Here is a 22,953-nt window from a genome sequence, read left to right on the forward strand (position 1 = left end):
ACATGAAAGAGGAAGAGAGAAGGAGTTTGAATGTGTTTAAGATGAAATGTCTGAGAAATATGATAGGGGTTACTAGGCTGGATAGAGTGAGAAATGAGGAGGTGAGAAGGAGAACAGGGGTGGAAAGGGAAGTGAATAGGTAAAGTTAAACAATAAGCAAATGTGCGATTAAGTACAAGTTCAATTCACTCGGGGAGCATCTTTGGTTATTAGGAATCAAAATCTCAGAAGGAACCAGCAACTTGGGTTCAAGTCGATGACTTAGCGTCTGCTCATTGAGAGCGTTTACGTGTTGTGCAAAGTCTGATTTTCGTGATAAGACAGATATGTGAGGAAGCTTTAGCAAAGGGTTAAGATGATTTGGGGGCTTTTAGTATTTGGAAAAGGGTTTTGACAGGGTAGACGAAAAGGCACTGTGGAAGGTTTTACAGATATATGGGATAGGAGGAAAGCTGTTAACAGCAGTCAAGATTTTTTCTACAAGAATAGTACAGCCTGTGTTAAAGCCATAAGGATCAATGAGAGGATATCACAGTTGTTCAAGCAACTGGGATACCACTTTCTTGATACTTGGTTTCTCTTTTCTTATCGTCATAGTTTTTTTTCGCATCCGACCGAGTTATGGACCAAAAGGTCTCCTGTCGGCATGCTTCTCCTTTGTAATCCTTTGAAGTTGAAATGAAGCACCCACTCAGCATCCGACCGAGTTATGGACCAAAAGGTCTCCTGTCGGCATGCTTCTCCTTTGTAATCCTTTGAAGTTGAAATGAAGCACCCACTCAGCAGGCGGGCGTAGTGTACCGCATTGGATGTTTGGATTGTGATGCAGATTACATAGGAGAAACGCATAAGAAGCTCGCCACTAGAATTGAAGAACATAAACGGGCAGTTAAACGGAAAGATGCAGCCTCAGCACTTTGTAAACACATGAATGAACTACAATACAACACTGACTGGGAAGGAGCGACAGTGGTACACCGAGATAGCTTGAAGAAAAGGAGATTATTCTTAGAAGCGTGGGCGACAAGAGAAGTTAGCGTAAATAGGTGCATAGACTTAAATCCAATATACCTGGGCACTAGGAAAAACAATGACACTCTCAACATAACGTGAGAGCGTACATGGAGAACAAAGGTCACAGTGTGTATGAAGGTGATTTTATTTGTTTCCTTTTTCGCGCAGGTGTGTATTTAACTTTTTTCACTTGTACAAGTTACATTTTATTGCATTCTTTTGTTAACACGGGAGAAAGCTTAGCGGGACGCTTTGTCTTCCTTTTTGTTTGCCGTTAGCCCAAAAATCATCTGCAAAACACTCACTATGTAACGTAAGCAAGATTTTGACGGCAAAGTAAGTAGTGTGCCTCTACGTTAAAGGTTGCTTCACTTGGTCTGGGTGACATTCCCTCTACGAGATGCATCGTAGGTAATTAATAATTACTCCTTTGAGTAGGAGAGAAGTATGGAATTTCAACCCACAACTAGGCTAACAAAGCAAACACTGCTATAATGACCAGTTGACCATTTTGATAATCGATTTTACTATGTGTTTTTAGGCAAATCATTCTTATAATAGAGGATGGCATGTATGAAATGGTTTGTGTACAAAACACCAACAATCCTACTATCACATATCTCTAAAAGTTAATCTCCTTTTTTTCAAAAAGGTATCAACAAAGAAAACCCGATGTAGCATCTATAGCTCGGCTATCACAAAACTCATCTTAAACATCGATTTATGGCCCATACAGGAGAGAAGCTTTTCTAGTGTGACCTATATTTTGCAAAAGATTTTCACATATATCACATGATGACCCACATAGTAGAGAAGCCTTTCCAGTGTGACTTGTGTGACCATGCTTCCTTACGCAAGGGTGATCTCAATCGTCACATGATGATCCATACAGGAGAGAAGCCATTCCAGTGTGACATGTGTGATTCTGCTTTCTCACATAAGGTTGATCTCAAACGTCACATGATTACTCACACAGGCGAGAAGCCATATCAGTGTGGCATGTGTGATTCTGCTTTCTCACAAAAACATCACCTAAAGAATCATATGATGACCCACACAGGAGAGAAGCCATTCCAGTGTGACTTGTGTGATTCCACTTTCTCACAAAAAGGTCTTCTCAAACGTCACATGACCCACACAGGAGAGAAACCATTCCAGTGGGACACGTGTGGTTCCGCTTTCTCGCGTAAGGGTGTTCTCAAAAGTCATATGATGATCCACACAGGAGAGAAATCATTCCAGTGTGGCATGTGTGATTCCGCTTTCTCACAAAAGGGTGATCTCCAAAGACACATCATGACCCACACAGGAGAGAAGCCATTCCAGTGTGACTTGTGTGATTCCGCTTTCTCACATAAAGGTGATCTCAAACGTCACATGATGACCCACACATGAGAGAAGCCAGTTCAGCGTGGCATGTGTGTTTCTGCTTTCTCACAAAAGAGTAATCTCAAAACTCACATGATGACCCACACAGGAAAGAAGCCATTCCAGTGTGACATGTGTGATTCCGCTTTCTCAGAAAAGGGTAATCTCGAAAGTCACATGATGACCCACACAGGAGAGAAGCCATTACAGTGTGATACGTGTGATTCAGTTTTCTCACTAAAGGGCGATCTCAAACGTCACATGATGACCCAGACAGGAGAGAATCCATTGTAGTGTGACCTGTGTGATCCCGCTTTTTCACAAAAGGGTGTTCTCAAACATAACATGACTACCCACGCTGAAGAGAAGACATTCCGGTGAGGCCTGTGCAATAATGCGAAATAGATAGAGTGAGAAATGAGGAGGTGAGGAGGAGAACAGGGCTTTTCACGTAAGGATATTCTCAAACGTCACGTCACATGATCACCCATACAGGAGAGAACCCATTGCAGTGTGACCAATGCAATAGATATTTTTCACGAAAAACTGTTCTCAAATGTCACAAGATGATCCATACATGGTTAAGGCTTTTACAGTGTGGCCTGTGGGATGAAGCTTTCTGATATAAGGATGATTTGAAATAGCACGTGATGACCCACTCCGAAAAAAGGCCTATCCAACAGCTTGAAGGAGCAGTATCAAACAGCAGGTGAGAAGACTTTATTGTATGACTTGTGCGATGCAGCTTTCTCTCGAGATGCTTTCAGATGCCACAGGTGATAATTCGTTCCCATACCAACGGAATCACCCTATTATTTCACCCCTACCACATCCTCCAGGTTTTAGCGGGAAAGGATGGCGCGTCCCCAGCTAAAGTAGCATGCAGTTGATACTCTAGGGTCTCTGTGGGGCGCCGCTATGGATCAGAGTTACACATCATTTTGTCTGTTATGGAGGAGGACTCTTTTCAGAGAAATGATGACACTTTTATTATACTGCGACTGTCCCTCCGTTATGCTCTCCCCTAACTCCACTCTTGTTACTGTCTGTCTGTCCTGTTCCACTTCTCTGAATGTTCATTTCCTTTTTTTCGCCTACCCTGTGGTGGGGGACAGAATGCTGCCGCTAAGTATTCCCACTTGGATCGTAAGAGACGGAGATTGGGACAATTAGGATGTGTGACGACATACGAGGGACGGACGAAGCCGTTGTCAAGGTGGAGTAATGGGATGGCGATCAGTTATAGCTTGGAGGAAGCGGTATACAGCTGGAGTAGTATGCATGAAAATATAGATGTAAGTGCTACCACCGTCGCCGCCCTGGTAATCACAATTCAAAATCAGAAATCAATGTATTAAAAAAAAATATGAATGAAAATGAAATGCCCATTATTATTGAGTCTCATATCAATGAAATAAAAACATAAATATTTGAGTGATTTATCATTATATACAAAAAGGGGTTGCAGTTTGATAACAGTTACTCAGTAGTGAAGGCAACTGCCACATCTTTTCACGCAGCTGACCCCACCCACGAAGAATATTCGAGTTAGACGAAAGCCTTTATTGGCTTCACTGTTGTAACTAAGATAGAACTTTGTAAATCACATGGTAGAGCGGTCAGTCCCCGTTCCCTCGCTTGCATCCTATGCAATCGTCAGATTCACAAGACTCGGGTTGGGATACAAGTGCTGAGGGAAAGTAGTGAGACGGACGGCAGAAAAGAGACTGCGAACACTTCGGTATGACCAACCTCTTCCTCCTTCACTACCTCCTAGAGTGTAATGACACTATCGCCCTGAGAGGAGGAAAACCAACCGACGACACGGCTCCCCGAAGACCGGAGGAGACTGCAAGAGGCCATTACTATGAGTACTGCCCTGCTGTCTAAATGATAATCTTGACCCGTTTGAATATATATTAGATCACGTCACTCTCTTCGTTTTTCCAGTGTAAGTTAAGGTGCATACACATCTCTACGCAACAGATTGATCCAGTTCTTCAATCAGCAGTGTTAAGTATATTGATATAGGATAGGAACAATATCCAACAAATCCTACATTAACAATCAAACCCCACATATCTTCACATCATAACCGATGTTCTTAGACAGCTTTAGTATGCCTGTGAGCAAGACTTCTATTTCACACATGCCCTTGATGGAAAAAAAAACAACTTCTGCTAATATCTCACCACTACTTCCTACATTGAGCAGGAGTTTTAAGTAAACTACAGCTTGTGAACAGTCAGATCGTAAGGAGGCGGATTTCTGAATTATGAAACCAAAGCAGATTAGTTACCCCTTGATAGAGCTTATGATTACAAATATTTTTGTTAAGTACGGGTAAACCATGTCAAAACATTTCTAAAAGTGCCTCTGTACATTTGCAAGGATATTTGAAATAGTTTAGACATTTGTGTCATGAAAATTGTAAGCAAAGAAGGAAACCACACAGGTAAGGAAAAGATGATTGTAGGCGTTTGCCAGACAGAGCCTACATGATTAGTTTGATGCCTGGAAGTTGCAGGCCATTATTGCTGTAGCTGTCTAGGTGATGGATACTTTAGAATGCTGTAGGTTAGTAATGAGATCAAATTAGGTATTGTTCTGTTGAAAGAAAGCCAGCATTTCAAAAAATTTAGATGGGGCTGTCAAATAACAATATCCCCTTATTAAGAACTAGGAAGTAGTTAACAGTATATGCTGATGTTTAAGAACAATTCCAAGTACTGAATAAGAATTTTGACTTAGGTGTAGAATTAGGTATATGTTAAGATGCATGCTAGTCTTTTCTAATCACCGCTGATGTTACTGTTGATTTGTGGTACTCATATCTGGGGTGGAAAATACTCAAAATGATAAAACTAGTTGTGATACAGGTAAGAATTGCAGCCTTGAGATTTAACATAATGTAACCTAACCTAATTGTTGGTGAGGGAGAGAGAGAGAGAGAGAGATGCTCGTCTTAGTGTTTTGAAAATCGTTGCTGATGTTACTATGAATTTATTGTATCTAAGCATGGGCCGGCACATGATATAGGGAAGGGTTGCAGACTAGCAAACATATTTGTGAATACTTAGAATTATGTAGAATCATAAGTATACATTATTGTAAAAGATATATATGTATGGAAGAGAATGAAAATTATCTTGTTTTAACTTATCTCATATTGAATACAAGAAACAAAATGAACAAATATTATTGAAAAATCTATTTGCCATGAGGGAGAGAGGGACTGGGTAGGTTATATATAGTCAGAATAGGAGAATACTGTGATTGATTTATCGTTTATTTGAACAGTGTTGTCATTTCTTTCATTAATCACTGGCTTTGCATGCTCCTCTAAATCGCAATACTTATTTCCCAATGCAGTTCCCAGATGGGGGTGGGTGGAGGTTTAGTACAAACAAGTGATTTCCAATTGAAATGGAACACCCAATTTGGTCAAATTAACAGGAAAACTGTTGGGAAAAAAATATATGGATCATGTCAAGAGCAGTGACCCCAATGATCCTCATATAAAGAATGGCTATCCCAACATAACCTAACCCAACCCACAGTATTCCCTAATTCAGGTAATGTCAAGATTAGCAAACCCAACATATCTATATCAAGAACAGCAAACCTGATTATACTAATGTAAAGAATATCGAACCCAATAATCTTTTAAAGAATAGTGAACCCTCCTGTGATTGTGTTCTCTAATCTTAGGTATGGTCAGAATTGGAGAAAACTGCTTCTTTTATTGTGTTATTTGAACAATGTTGTCCTTGTTTCTTTCATTAATCACTGTCTTTGCACTCCTCTATAATTCTAAATACTTATTTCCCAATGCAGTCCTCAGACATGACTGGTATAAGGGTTGGGATTGGTACAAACAAGTGTTTTCTGATTGAAACAGAACACCCGATTTAATGAAATCAACAGGAAAACTATTGTAAAAAAAAAAAATCAAGTCTAATAGCCTGTTGAGTGTTTTGTGGATATTGCGATTTACATCCTTAAGTATAGTGTGACTTTGGATTATGGAATACATTATTTTTTCACCTAATTTACCTCAAGTTCTTGCGTGAAACTCTTGTAAACCAGTAAGGTGATATTTACTAAAGTCAGGTATTATGTACAAAATGCCACAAGACAAAGGTAATCCCTGTATAAAAACACAAACAATTGCATATTTTGCACTTCTTATTCCATTTCCCAACACAGAAATAGAAAAGTGGACATATGAAATTAAAATTAATTAAGCTGATGACGTTGAATTGTTGATGTTCCAAATTGATCAGATGTTGAAACTGATATCTGAAAAGAATTCTTCATTTGATCTTGGGAGGCTTTTTTGAAAGTTCTTTTACTCCCATCTCTGACGTTTCTATGTAGGTAGGCAGGTTGCATCCTGTGCAATTATTGGCCACATTATTGTCTTCCCTTTTTAGGGAATTAAGGTGTCCATACAGAGGAGGTATTATTTTCCAACCAAAATAATAATAGTAATAATAATAAAATGATAATGATAAAATGAAAAATAGGATAATAGTTGTTCCACTTTTCATACTGTGCATGCTGGCTTTATATTACTTTGGTCATACTCTGATTTAAGACTTTATTTCTGATTGGACAATTCTAATGGTTTAAATTCTTTTTATTTATTCTTGTTATTGTACTATATCCACTTAGTTTTTGTATGGTTTTAATGTATTTATGAAATAGAAGTGCAAAAATATGCTTTTTGTGCAGTTTTGATAAATGAAATAGAAGTGCAAAATATAATGATGATTTTATCCTTGATGCATATGAATCATTTACTCTACATCTATAGAAATTGTTTTATGATAATAAGAAAGAAAATGTAGGACTGTGGACATTGTCATGTGGCACTTTGTTGCATATCCTTTCCAGCTTGTCAGTTTCTGTATTAATGACCATTTCTCTCATGATTCTATAGATGGTCAGTAGGTCGCCTATTTTTCTTCTTTGTTCCAGAGTTGGCATTTCCAACTTTAACAATCTCTTCATATGGCAGTTTTGAAAGTGTTGGGGCCATATTTGTAATTGCTGTTTAGAATTTCTTTATATTCTTTTCAGTACTGGGATGGTGTCCATAGTGTTGCTGCATACTGTACTCCAGTTTTGGCCTTATTGGTGTGATTACTAGTTTCTTTACCATTCCTTCGTCCAAGTAGGTAAAGGCCCTCTTTGTTGGTCATAGCAGTTTGTTCTATCTGTTTATCAGGTACCATATCCTTTGTGATAATCACTCCAAGGTCTTTTTCAGAACTCACTACTTTATTTACTTCCTTTGTACCGATTTTATATTGTCATGATATTCTGTAAGTAACCTGGTTTACAAATATCCTTTTTGTAGTGACAATTCTGTATTACAGACATTTTCTTAGCTAGTGGAACTTCACAAAATTATTTCAATGCTTCATGGAGCAAAAAAATAAATAAATAGATAAATGAATAAATAAATGAATAAATAGAATAAAAAATACATACACACGCAAACATATACCAAGGATTTTTCCCCCTTTCAAGGGAGGTAGCCAAAAAGGAAAAGGCATAAAATCATTCCCACCCATTCCATCCCTAAATACACTCCATTCCCCTCCACCCTCCATCTTATCTTAGCACCTCCTGGATGACGGGTCATCCCTGCACCCTGTCCACTGCCCTGGGTCAGAGGCAGCATCACAAGTCACAGCACATCCACAGCAGGGCCGCTTCATTAAAATAAAAATAAAATAAAAGCATGGCACAAATAGAGAATATTGTTAGGGATCTTACAATTTTTAAGGTTATCATTAAAGATTGTACCCTCTGTTAAGTTATCTAGAGAAAGGATGTAATTTAGTGGATCTATTACTGTTGTGTCAAGTTAAAAAATTGAATTATTTACTTTCATTGGGAAGGGCATCAGTTTGTACAGGTTGAATCTAAATTCAGAAGCAAAAGGAACCTCTGTTATTATTGAAGAAACACTTAAGTATGCAGTTTACAAGAGATGATAGAATGATAGCTTTACTTCACCAAAGAAAGGTTGGAAATTACAATCTTTCCTAGGTGAGTTAATTATTCTTACAAGTTGGGGCATTGGGACAAGGGAGGACATGACTTGACCAGAATTGCGACAACTAAATCTTGCACAAAGGATTCCAGGACACACAGGATTCCAATCCACTACTTTGAGGATAATTGACTTGCATATTAATTTTGCTTACCTTAAATAACTTACATAATTCTTCCAAGATTTTGTTGTTAAATTCAGATGCACTGTCTGAAACTGAGATCTTGGGAGTTGTGAAATTACAGATTACATGTTCATATATTACTGAAGCAATTGTTTTGGCTCTCTTATTTGGAATTGGTTTTGTCAAATGCAAAATCTTGACAGATAATCAATGGCAAGAAATACATATACCCTTTTCAGACAACTCAAGTGTATCTAAGTGGATTTTTCCTGAGGGTTATGTGGTGTAGTATATGATAGCACAGGAGTAGACTTGGGTGTATTTCCTTTTACCTCCGTACATCTCAAGCAATAGTCAATATGTAAGTGAATATCTCTCTTCATGCCTAGCCAAAATTATTTAACTGTGATTTCACTAAGATCCCTAGCTCAGCATGACATATTGTTATGCCCTCTTTTTTCAATGTTGCAAATCCTATCAATAGATCTGGGAAGACAGATTCTTCTACAGTTATCACCAGAATGTACAAGTGCTCTTTTTTTTTATACAAAATAACATAAAAGTCAGTTTTATCTAATGTTTTAACTGACTTTCTATTAGTCCTTGCAATGAGTAGTGGATTGGTTCCAAGATTTTCATTCCTAGTTTCAACCTTAGCATTTTACTGGTTATAACCTGGTTATAACCACCCTCTCCCCTTAGTACATGTGCTAAGGGGAGAGGGTGGGGAATATCAGATCATTTTTTGGTGGAAGGTAAGTTGAGAGTGGAGGATAGATGGAGAAAGAGGAGTGGGACAGAAGGTAGGGAGTTGCTTAGAGTGAACTCTTTAAATGAAAAGGAGAAGGAGTACAAGAAGAAGCTGAAGGAGGAGTGGGAGGGAGTGAAGAATAGAGTAGAGTTAGGTGTGGAGGAGGAATGGGGATGGTTCAAGGAGGGAGTCACAAAGTGTGCAAGGATGGTGTGTGGACCAAGAAGGACAGGAGGAAATAGAAGGAAGGGTAGTGAATGGTGGGATGAGGAAACAAAGAAGGTTGTAGAAGAGAAGAAGCAAGCTTTCACAGATTGGTTACAAAATAGGACGAGGGAGTCATATGAGAGGTACAAAGAAAAGAAAAGAGAAGTAAATCAAAAGGTAAAGGAGGTAAAGAGGAGAGCAGATGTGAAGTGGGGTAAGAGTATGACAGAAAATTTTGTAAGTAATAAAAAGATGTTTTGGAAAGAAAGAGAGGGAGAGGAGGTGAATCAAGTAGAGAAGAATATGTAAAAGGTGCAGATAGAGAGATGATAATGGAAACGAAGGCAGTAAGGGGAGGATGGGCAGAATATTTTAGGGAGTTGCTAAATGTGAAGGAGGATAGGGAGGGAAAGATAGTTGCAGTAGGAAATGCTAAGAAAATGACCGTGATGAGTGAGGAAAATGGAGGAGAAATAAGGAAGGATGAAGTGAAGGCAGTTGTTAAGATAATGAAAGCAGGTAAGGCACCTGGTCTGGATGGATGCCATGCAGAATGTCAAAAAAAAAGGAGGTACAGTGATGGTGGACTGGCTGGTGAGGTTATTTAATGTTTGCTGGAAAGAGGGTAGAGTACCGGAGGACTGGAGGAGTGCCTGTATATTTCCACTTTACAAGGGAAAAGGGGACAAGTGTAAATGTAGTAGTTTCAGAGGGATTAGCTTGTTAAATGTAGTTGGGAAGGCTTATGGGAAGATCTTGATTGAGAGGATTAGGAGAGGAAGAGAGGGAGTAATTGATGAGGAACAGTGTGGATTTAGGATGGGTAGAGGTTGTGTAGATCAGATCTTTGTGGTAAGACAGATATGTGAGAAAGCTATAGGAAAAGTTAAGGATTTTTTGGCTTTTATGGATCTGGAAAAGGCTTATGACAGGGTAGACAGAAAGGCACTGTGGGAGGTTGTGAAGATATATGGGATAGGGGGAAAGCTTCTAGGAGCTGTCAAGAGTTTTTATGAGAGTAATAGAGCTTGTGTCAGGATTAGAAATGGAGAGAGTGAATGGTTCAAGGTAAAGGTGGGACTTTGTCAAGGATGGGTTTTGTCGCCCAGGCTGTTCAACTTATATATGGATGGGGTAGTGCGAGAGGTAAATGCAAGGGTAGTGGGTTAGGGATTGGAGATGGTTAAAGAAAATGGAGAAAAGTGGGAGGTGAGCCAGCTGTTGTTTGTGGACGACACTGCGCTTGTGGCAGAAACGGAGGAGGGATTGAGGAAGTTGGTGACAGAGTTTGGGAGAGTATGTGATAGAAGAAAGCTAAAGATAAATGTGGGTAAAAGTAAGGTGATGAGATGAACAAGGGGTGAATGTGGCAGTAGGCTGGAAGTGAGCATTAAGGGAGAGCGACTGGAGGAAGTGGATAGTTTTAGATACCTGGGTGCGTATGTGGCAGGAAAGGGAGGAGTGGGGGTGGAGGTAGAATGTAGATTGAGAGAAGCGAGTAAACACCTTGGTTCATTAAAAAATGTAATGAGAAATAGACATCTGAGAATGAATGCTAAGAGGAGATTATATGAAGGAGCGATTGTGCCAACAGCACTGTATGGAGCAGAAACAAGGAACATGAGAGAGGAAGAGAGGAGTTTGAATGTGTTTGAGATGAAATGTCTGAGAAGTATGATAGGGGTTACTAGGATAGATAGAATGAGAAATGAGGAGGTGAGAAGGAGAACGGGGGTGGAAAGTTAGCTGGGAGATAGGGTTGATGAAAAAGTATTAGGATGGTTTGGACACATGGAAAGAATGAGTGAAGAAAGATTAGTAAAGGTGTAAGGAATGAATATGAGGGGGATAGATAGTGATGATAGTAAGTTTGCGGACGACACTAAAATAGGACGCCTAATTAGGTCAGGAGACGATGCAGATATTCTGCAGGATGAGCTTAACAAATTGTTCACATTGTTGGTGAAATGGCAAATGAACTTCAATATCTCTAAGTGTAGCGTGTTAAACGTAGAGCTACACAACCCTGAAAATAAATACAGCTTAGATAACGCGCTTTTAGAAAAAACTGAGTGCGAGAGGGACTTGGGAGTTCTAGTGAGTCCGGACCTTAAAACCAGGAAACAGTGCATTAGCGCCAAAATAAAGCTAACAAAGCATCAGGTTTCATTGCTAGGACGGTAACGAATTGAAGTGCAGAAGTAATTATTAAACTCTATCTAGTGATAGACCCATCCTTGACTATGCGGTACAGTTTTGGTCTCCGTCCCACAGAATGGACATCAATTCACTAGAATCAGTACAGGGAAGAATGACCAAAATGATACATGGACTCAGAAATTTGCCTTACGAAGAGAGGCTTAGGCACCTTAACTTGCACTTTCTTGAAAGAGGCAGAGTGCAGGGTGATCTAATAGAGGTGTTCAAGTGGACCCAAGGCTTTAACAAAGGTGATGCAAACTAGCTCGTCCTCGTACCAGGATAGGGATTTGCGTGCACTACGTGGTCCCGTCTGTTGCTTGGAGTTCGTAAGTAGTTGCTTGCATTTTCTTTGTAGACAAATTATCTTGTTTGGTTCTTGAAAGACGCTGCGTACGATGAGTGCTTGGCTGCACCAATACATGTGCAAGCACGCATGTCGCACGAAATTCTTTAGGTGTAGTCTTTAGTTGCATGCTTTGAGTGCTCTCTGAAGACGTTTTTGTTGCGTGCGTTAAATTACGTGCGTTCTCGTTGGGTGTGTTAAAGGTCCCTCTTCGGTGATGTTTTAGTAGGGTCCGTTGAGTGTTTCTCTTCGGAGATGTTTTATTTGCGTGCGTTCTTTCCCTCGATGCCGCTACTCGTTGCCGCTGTTGCCGTCCTTGGGGTACTCACTTATGGAAATGGCGACTCGCTTCTTTTAGTTGTAGTCTTTTTTCAAGGAAAAAGAAAATGTAGTAATCTTCTATATCTTATGGCAAATCGAATTGTACACAACGCTCTCTCCTCGAGGTTCTTCAAATGAATCCCCCCAAAAACACGTATGCAAGATTCTACGTGAGCTTTGCAGTTACATAATGATTTCCTTAGTCCAATGACCACTTCATATTCAAGATCCTCCCCAAAGGGTATGGTTTTACATTCGTGAACCAAATAAATTTTCTCCATCCTTTCATCAAGCACATTTGCAAGATTCTACGCGAGCTTTGCATTTACATAAGGATTTCCTTAGTCTAATGATGGGCATGATTTTACATCGTGGACCAATTGAATTTTCCCCATCCTTTCACCAATCAGATTCTTTGTTTCAAGTCTATACAGCAGTATTGTTTACTTGGAATAATCTCGAGACTCTGCATAATTCTCACTTAGGCTACAAAGGAATGTCGTGTCAGCAATATTGTAAATGTACACTCGAGCTCCCTGGCTGTTATTTACAACCAATATGGAAAGGCGTGACGCAGCTCGGTCGGGCTATTGTTTATAAATGATTTACCCGTCTTCTGCCCATCTCTTTTTTTTTTTTTTTCCTCCCAGCCTCTTACAATTTGGTCTAATATAGTATTATAGGCGGGATAAAACGAGCATTTTTTTTTTACGTCCTTATGTTGATTTACGGGTAAGATTGCTACGGGACGCAAATATTTGTAACGTATATGAAGTCGCTATTTGCACTGAATAGTTGTAAGTCAGCAAGGTACTCCCACCGTGCCCCTTGTTTTAGTAATTGATGGGAGGGAAGGGAGAATCTAAGCTAATGTAGGTGTAGGAAGGAACAGGTTAGGATATATTGACTTGAAGCCATTCACTTCTTAAGAATGTCAGAAATCAACATTTTGTAGTTTCATTTGTAGGCTTCTGGTGGTATTTGTGCGAAGTTTTACTGGTCAACCACCAACCCTGAGATTGGGAGGGGTGGGGTCACTGAAAAATGGAAAACGTGTGATTTCCTGTAGAAATCAATATCGGATCCTCATAAATCTCTCCAACGTGGTCCTCTGTGAAAATTTGTCAAAGATTATTGTTTCCAATTATGCCATTGTGTCCTACATTATACACAGACCCCCTTTTTCTTGCCTACCCTCGATCTCTTTGCAGTGTTTATTCAGCCTTTCATGTCTCCCATTAAACTCGTTTGATACGAGTTATTTGTTCCCCTCCCCCACTTCGTTTTGGTTGAAGCCAAACTGTATTTGTATAAACTCGTGTTGCTCGTATTACGTGCTCTCTAAAAGTTAGATGTTAAACATAATATATATTTTCAGGTTGAGGGTAAATATAAAAAAATCCTGGGAAAGGATATACTAAGATCGCGTATATTCATCATATAATAGGGTCTGGTGAGGCGTCTGACACAATATCACGCGATGACACACACTGGAGAGAAGCCTTTTAAATGCGAACAGTGCGATGCAGTTTTGCCAGGAAAGTGTGCTCTCAGTGTGACCTGTGTGATACAACTTTGTCACGGAAGTGTTCTTAGATATCACGTGATGCCACACACTGGAGAGGAGCATTTCCAATGTGGTCTGTGTGATGCATCTTTCTCACGAAAGGGTTTTCTTAAAGAACACATGATGACCCACACTGCAGAGAAACCTTTCAAATGGTAATTGTGTGAGGCAGTTTATTTCAGGAAAGTGTGCTCTTAAGTATCACACAGTGATATTCAAGTAGATTTAGATAAATTACAGCAATGGTCTGAAAAGTGGCTAATGAAATTTAACACAAGTAAATGCAAGGTAATGCACAAAGGTAAAAGTAACAGTGAGTACGATTACAAGTTATTTGGTAATTCGTTAACAAAAGTGGATAGTGAAAAAGATCTCGGCGTAATTATCAGTAACGACCTCAAATCATCCAAGCAGTGTATTTCAGCCTCTGAGAAAGCAAATAAGATTCTGGGACTGATTGCGCGATCTTTTGATTTCAAAAGTCCATCACTCATTAACAAGCTATATAAATCGTTAGTTCGTCCACATTTGGAATATGCTGTTTCTGTATGGTCACCGAATCTCATTAAAGACATTGACAGACTGGAAAAAGTACAACGGCGAGCCACAAAACTGATTCCAAATATCAAAAATAAATCATACGAAAATCGACTAAAACACATGAATCTGTTTTCCCTAAAAAAGCGTAGACTCAGAGGTGACTTGATACAGGTCTTTAAGATTTTAAAGGGAATTGACAACATCAAAAGTGACAAAATTTTCACATTGAATGAGAATCAGACAAGAAACAATGGTCTCAAACTGTCTGGAAATAGATTCAATTTGGAAGTAGGTAGAAACAACTTTGCCAACCGTGTAGTAAATGAATGGAATAAACTTCCTGCACAGGTAGTGCAATGTAGTTCAGTTCGAAGCTTTAAGAATCAGTTACATAAATACCTAAGTAAGATGCTGTAATGATTATAATTTATCTTATATTATTTGTTTTTGTTTTGTTATCATTTGTCAGTCTGATTTTCATTTATTATTAATTATGTCAATTTATTATTATTTACTATTTACCTGCTTGTTTATTATTTAACTATACCTATGCATTTATCTATGTATTTTATTTGTTATTTACATTATTATAGTTTTTATTTATTGTTTTATTATTAATATGATTTTTTTTCGCATCCGACCTAGATATGGATCAAAAGGTCTCCTGTCGGCATGCTCCGCCTTTGTAATCCTTTGTAATCCTTTGACCCACAGTGGAGAGAAGCCTTTCGAATGTGGCATGTGTGAAGCAGCTTTCTGACAAAAGAGTCCTCTCAAATACCACGCAATGACCCACAGTGGGGAAAAACCTTTCCAATGTGACCTGTGTGATGCAACTTTCCCACGAAAGGAGCACCTCAAACGTCACATGATGAACCACACTAGACAGAAGCCTTTCAAGTGTGACCTGTGTGATGCAGCATACTCAGAAAGGAGTGCTCTCAAATATCACATAATGACCCACAATGGAGAGAAGACTTTCAAATGTGACCTGTTTGATGCAACATACTCGGAAAATAGTGCTATTCAATACCACATAATGACCCACACTGGAGAGAAGACTTTCCAGTGTGACATGTGTGGTACAGCTTTCTCACGAAAGAGTGATCTCAAACGTCACGTGATGACCCACAGTGGACAGAACAAATCTTAACGTCATCCATAAAAACTTCATATTCTCTTCTTTTTTGTAACTTTTTTGAGGTTAGATATAATAAGGCAGTTGAACCCTAATTTAAGTAGTTCCTCTTGGTCAGGGGTGAGAATCTTGGTCGAATTAATGTAACCGTTGAAATGGCATGGATAATATGGCCGCCATTCAGATTAATACATTTCTTTTGGTTAGCTCTAGTGATGGAATTTCTTTGTTTAATTTCTATAAAAAGGCTGTCAACATTTCCTTGCCGAGTTGTGATCTCTTCTCTTGTATTGTTGAATTAGTTGTTTTCGTGAAATTTACAAGATCATTTTGTGACTGATGATAGTTTATAATTAATTTATATACATGTATTTGATGGAGTCCAGTAATTTCCACCTGATGATCTGAATGAGTCGTGAGAACTTTTGTGTTAGATAATTTGAGTTATATGACTCCTCCATGAGCTCTAGTGTCGCTGACAGTTCTGTATAGAATTATTTTTGATTATGTTTTTATGTCATATCTTTCCTGGAGTGAGTCTCAGGGCAATATACCTTCGGTATTGGTTTGTAATATTGCCAGCAATTGTAACTGGTACACGGATTGGACAGTGGCTCATGGCGGAGTTGGTCTGGCAACTATGTGTTTGTATACATTGTAGTGAAAGAATAGGAAAGGGTAGTGGCCAGCACCATTATAATGAGCAGTTTTCCAATTTTGGGGAGTTTCCAATATATGAAATTCATATGGTTGTGTATTGATATGACCAACTAAGTAATCAGTGACCAACATTAATAGTAGTCAAGTGGTGGTTGTTGGCGAGTTGCATGGATACATGCATGTGCACCTCCTCACGGTTAGGCAGTATTTTGCTGTGGGATACAGGGCTGGGACACTGTCAACGGTGTGGGTATGATGTGCATACATGTTTATGAGGGTAACCATTTCTATTTACAAAGGATTAAAAAAGAGGAGTATGCCGATAGGGGACCTTTTGGTCCATAACTAGGCCGGGTGCGAGAAAACATAACTGTAAATGAACACATGAATAGAAATATTAGTAACATAAATAATGAATAGGTAAAGTTAAACAATAAACAAATGTGCGATCAAGTGCAAGTTCAATTCACTCGGGGAGCAACTTTGGTTATTAGGAATCAAAACCTCAGAAGGAACCAGCAACTTGGGTTCAAGTCGATGACTTAGCGTCTGCTCATTGAGAGCGTTTACGTGTTGTGCAAAGTCTGATTTTCGTGGTAAGACAGACGGGTCTACGACAGTTGGTCGACAGCGACAATTGGGCGACAGGACAATTCGTCGAACGTGACATTTCGTCGACAGATATTAAAAATACATTTAAAGTACTAATCTAATAAATATATTCATATATTTTCATTTTGGAGGAATGCTAGAGTAGTTTAGATGACATTTCGTGAGAAAAAGTTACAATATCAAATGAATTAAAAGGAGCATTTAGGACTTGTTATGCCACCATTTGTTCATTGATTGGCGACACTGAGACATTGCAATAAGATAAAATAATTACACATTATATGTTAAATACATCAAAGTAAGTTTTGGCGAGCATAATTTTACAGTATTTCCGTACACACTAGCATATCACAGTTGTTCAGGATTTCTTTCATGGCTGTGTTCCAATGTCTTTCGACCAAATGTCGTGCACTCTTCCAATGGTCGACAATGTCTGACCACAAACTACAAAAATCAGAACACTCTTTGATAAACTTTGATAATGGCTGAATTTTGCAAAACATCTCGTGGTGGTGTACGTCTGCTTTTTGAAGGCTACACCTACACCAAAGATCGTGAACGAGCCACGAAGATTTACTGGAATTGCTCTGATCGTACTTGTAAAGGTCGAGCTATCACAGAAGATAATGTTCTGTCCACCAATAAATTGGAAATATCCAATCCAATTTTACATTCCATTGCTGATCCTTCCAAGAAAATCTGCTGATCTGCTTGGAGAATAGGCTGGCTCTGGTGATGATCTACTGCTGATCTGGATGATCAAGATGGCTCAAATGGCGACAAAGTAAGGTGTCGTCGAAAAGTGCAATTGTCTAAAACTTCAAACATTTATAACTCTGAGCCTGGTAATTCAATTATGTTGAGTAATACATCAAATGATCGGAAATTTCACACAGAACACAAATGTTACCAAATATTCTAGAAATATAACACCAAAAGTACAATTTTTTTTACGTGTCGACGAAACGTCACGTTCGACGAAACGTCGTGTCGACGAATTGTCCTATTCGACCAATTGTCTTTCTACGAATTATCGTGCACGCAGACGGACATGTGAGGAAGCTTTAGCAAGGGGTTAAGATTAATTTGGGCCTTTTAGTATTTGGAAAAGGGTTTTAACATGGTAGACGGAAAGGCACTGTGGGAGGTTGTACAGATATATGGGATAGGAGGAAAGCTGTTAATAGCAATCAAGATTTTTTTTTTTACACAAGTAGTACAACATATGTTAAAGCCACAAGGATCAATGAGAGGATATCACAGTTCAAGCAACTGGAATACTACTTTCTTGATACTTGGTTTCTCTTTTCTAGGCGTCATGACCTTTACATTTCTAATATAATCCACCGAACTCGCGGAGACAAAGATGTTCTTACAAAGTGGAGTTCCTCAGGGTTCCGTTCTTTGGCCACTTTTATTCATAGTATATATCAATGATATAGACCACGTACTGAAATCTATCGTGTCCAAATTTGCTGGTGATACAAAACTGTGTGGAATGGCAAATGATCACTAAAACTAATGGTCTGAAAAGTGGCTAATGGAATTTTACACAACTAAATGCAAGGTTATGCACATAGGTATAAATAACAGTAAGTACGATTACAATTTTTTTTTATATAAATTCGTTAACAAAAGTGGATAGTGAAGGATCTCGGGTTAATTATCAGCAACGATCTCAAATCATCTAAACAGTATATTTCTGGCTCTGAGAAAGCAAACAAGATTCCAGAACTGATTGCGTGATCTTATGACTTCAACCACAATTGGAATATGCCGTTTTCTTATGGTCACTGACTTTCATTAAAGACATTGACAGATTGGAAAAAGTACAGCGGCGAGCCACAAAACTGATTCAAAATATCAAAGATTAAACATACGAAAATTGATTAAAACATATGAATCTATTTTACCTAAAATGCGTAGACTCAGGTGACTTGATGCAGGTCTAAGATTCTGAAGGGAATTGACAACATTAAAAGTGACATTTTTTCACACTATTGGTTATTTCTCAATACGTTTGTTATTATTTATTTGTCCATTTATTATTTACTATTTACCTGATATGTTATAATTCAACTTTACCTATTTATCTATTTATAGTTTTTTTTTCGCATCCTGTCGGCATGCTTCTCCTTTGTAGTCCTTTAAACTTGAAGTGGTTTGGTGTAGGGATGGGGCATGGAAGCACCCACTCAGCAGGCGGACGTAGTGTTCCGTATTGGATGTTTGGATTGTGATGCAGATTACACAGGAGAAACGCATAAGAAACTCGCCACAAGAATTGAAGAACATAATCGGGCAGTTAAATGGAAAGATGCAGCCTCAGCACTTTATAAACACATGAACGAACTACAGCACAACATTGATCGGGAAGAAGCGACAGTGGTACACAGAGGCAACTCGAAGAAAAGGAGATTATTCATAGAAATGTGGACGACAAAAGAAATTAGCGTAAATAGGTGCATAGGTTTAAATCCAATGTATCTAGGCACTAGGAACACAATGACAGAAAAAAGATAATGTGAGAGAGTACAGAGTGAACGAAGGTCACTGTGTATGAACGTGATTTAATTGATTTCCTTTTTTGTGCAAGTGTGTATTTCACTTGTTGTACAAGTTGCATTTTATTGTATTTATTATTTTGTTAACATAGGAGAAAGCTCGGCGGGACGCTTTGTCTTCCTTTTTGTTTGCCGTTAGCCCAAAAAGTCATCTGCAAAACACTCTCTATGTGACGTGCGCAAGATTTCGACAGCAAAGCAAGTAGTGTGCCTCTGCGTTAAAGGTTGCTTCAATTGGTGTAGTTGTTCATTGGTTCTGATCGCTGCTGCCCAATTGGTAGATATAGATAAGGTGACGTATCAAACGTGTTCAGTGTTTACATTCTCCCATGTCAGACATGCAATTACTATAGACATAAACCGTTAGTCGATAAGATATTCTAAAAAGTTTGTTTTAGTACTGGTTGATTGAGGGGCAGGGTTGAATCCACCCTAAACCCCACCTCCTCCATGTAGGTGAGAGTCCCACTACGAAGTGCATCGTAGGTAATTAATGATTACTCTTTTGAGTAGGGGAGAAGTATGGAATTTCAACCCACAACTAGGCTAACAAAGCAAACACCGCTATAATGACCAGTTGGCCATTTTGATAATCGATTTTACTATGTGTTTTTAGGCAAATTATTCTTATAATAGAGGATGGCATGTATGAAATGGTTTGTGTGCAAAACACCAACAGTCCTACTATTATAGATCTCTAAAAGTTAATCTCATTTTTTTTTCAGAAAGGTATCAACAAAGAAAACCCGATGTATCATCGATAGCTCGGCTATCTCACAACTCATCTTAAACATCAAGTGATGGCCCACACAGGAGAGAAGCCTTTCTAGTGTGACCTATATTTTGCCAAAGATTGTCACGTATATCACATGATGACCCACATAGTAGAGAAGCCTTTCCAGTGTGACTTGTGTGATTCTGCTTTCTCACAAAAGAGTTATCGCAAATATCATATGATGACCCACACAGGAGAGAAGCTATTTCAGTGTGACATGTGTGATTCTGCTTTCTCACAAAAGCATCATCTCAAAGATCATATGATGACCCACACAGGAGAGAAACCATTCCAGTGTGACATGTGTGATTCTGCTTTCTCCAGAAAGAGTAATCTTAAAAGTCACATGATGACCCACACAGGAGAGAAGCCATTCCAGTGTGACATGTGTGATTCTGCTTTCTCACTAAAGTATCATCTCAAAAATCATATGATGGCCCACACAGGAGAGAAGCCATTCCAGTGTGACACGTGTGATTCTGCTTTCTCACAAAAGCGTGATCTCAAACGTCACATGATGACCCACACAGGAGAGAAGCCATTCCAGTGTGACACGTGTGATTCCGCTTTCTCACAAAAGGGTGTTCTCAAACGTCACATGGTGACCCACACAGGAGAGAAGCCATTCCAGTGTGGCATGTGTGATTCCGCTTTTTCACGAAAGGGTGTTCTCAAACGTCACATGATGACCCACACAGGAGAGAAGCCATTCCAGTGTGACATGTGTGATTCCGCTTTCTCACAAAAACGTGATCTCAAACGACACATGATGAGCCACACAGGAGAGAAGCCATTCCAGTGTGACACGTGTGATTCCGCTTTCTCACAAAAGGGTGTTCTCAAACGTCACATGGTGACCCACACAGGAGAGAAGCCATTCCAGTGTGACCTGTGTGATTCCGCTTTCTCACGAAAGGTTGTTCTCAAACGTCACATGATGAGCCACACAGGAGAGAAGCCATTTCAGTGTGACATGTGTGATTCTGCTTTCTCACAAAAGCATCATCTCAAAGATCATATGATGACCCACACAGGAGAGAAGCCATTCCAGTGTGACATGTGTGATTCCGCTTTCTCAGGTAAGGGTCTCCTCAAAAGTCACATGGTGACCCACAGAGGAGAGAAACCATTCCAGTGTGATATGTGTGATTCCGCTTTCTCACGAAAGGGTCTCCTTAAAAGTCACATGATGACCCACACAGGAGAGAAACCATTCCAGTGTGACATGTGTGATTCCGCTTTCTCACGTAAGGATCATCTCAAACATCACATGATGACCCACAAAGGAGAGAAGCCTTTCCAGTGTAACTTGTGTGATTCTGCTTTCTCACAAAAGGGTGGTCTCAAACGTCACATGATGACCCACATAGGAGAGAAACATTTCCAGTGTGACTTGTGTGATTCTGCTTTCTCACGTAAGGGTAATCTCAAAGATCACATGATGACCCACACAGGAGAGGAGCCTTTCCGGTGTAACTTGTGTGATTCTGCTTTCTTACAAAAGAGTGGTCTCAAATATCACATGATGACCCACACAGGAGAGAAGCCATTCCAGTGTAACTTGTGTGATTCTGTTTTCTCACAAAAGGGTAGTCTCAAATATCACATGATGACCCACACAGGAGAGAAGCCTTTCCAGTGTGAGTTGTGTGATTTTGCTTTCTCACAAAAGAGTACTCTCAAAAGTCACATGATGACCCACACAGGAGAGAAGCCATTCCAGTGTAACTTGTGTGATTCTGTTTTCTCACGTAAGGGTGATCTGAAACGTCACCTGATGACCCACACAGGAGAGAAGCCTTTCCAGTGTGACTTGTGTGATTCTGCTTTCTCAAACAAGGGTGATCTGAAACGTCACATGAGGACCCACACAGCCATTCCAGTGTAACTTGTGTGATTCTGCTTTCTCGCAAAAGGGTCATCTCAAACATCACATGATGACTCACACATGAGAGAAGCTATTTCAGTGTGACCTATGTGATTCCACTTTTTTCACAAAAAGGGTCACCTCAAATGTCACATGATGATCCACGAATCCCGGAAAAAAGACCCACATAGGAAGATCCCTGGGCGGAAAGAAGCCCCACCGGAAAAAAGCCCCCAATTTATAGATGATAATTCTTATTAATAACAGTAATACTTGTTTTAAATAAAACCTAGTTCAAAGGGCCCGGTGAGTTGGTTTCACATTCCGTGAGGTTAAGGTGTTTAATTGCATTAAAGGTGTGAAGTAGACTTCCCTAATGGTGTGGGTATACAAGTCCCACATTCATCACAGTATCATTCATATCATTAGTGTGTACTCATCTGTGTGGATATATATATTTCAACATGGAAATGATCAAAAACAACAAAGGTGGACAGAAAGTTTGTTACGATGGTCATATGTACACGAAGAAGAGTGTGAACAAAACGTCTATACGATGGGAGTGTTCAAGGAGAAAAGCTATGAAATGCAGTGCAACACTGTACACGGACTTGGATATATCTATTGAAATCAGAGGTACAAAACATAGTCATAATTCTAATACTTCTAAAGTAGATGCCACGAAGGCCAGAGTTCAACTGAATGAGAACGCTTCTGCCACCAGAGGAAAGCCAAGTCAGATTATTGCCGATACTGTTGTTAATCTTCCTGTCGCAGCGCGTGCTGAGATTGGAAACTCAGAGTCTGTGAATCGCACGATTCGCAACCATAAG

General features: G+C 39.3%; 1 protein-coding gene across 1 annotated transcript; it reads left to right on the forward strand.

The window, feature by feature from the left end:
* Positions 1-4,373: 4,373 nt before the first annotated feature.
* Positions 4,374-22,144, forward strand: LOC143030891 (uncharacterized). Its single transcript, XM_076194132.1, has 2 exons — positions 4,374-4,837; positions 20,204-22,144. The coding sequence occupies exon 2, from the start codon at positions 20,348-20,350 to the stop codon at positions 22,139-22,141; it is 1,794 nt and encodes a 597-aa protein (XP_076050247.1). The 5' UTR covers positions 4,374-4,837; positions 20,204-20,347; the 3' UTR covers positions 22,142-22,144.
* Positions 22,145-22,953: the final 809 nt, after the last annotated feature.

The sequence above is a fragment of the Oratosquilla oratoria genome, chromosome 12, assembly GCF_046742065.1.
Source record: "Oratosquilla oratoria isolate Oo_2021 chromosome 12, ASM4674206v1, whole genome shotgun sequence".
Classification (NCBI taxonomy): Eukaryota; Metazoa; Arthropoda; class Malacostraca; order Stomatopoda; family Squillidae; genus Oratosquilla; species Oratosquilla oratoria.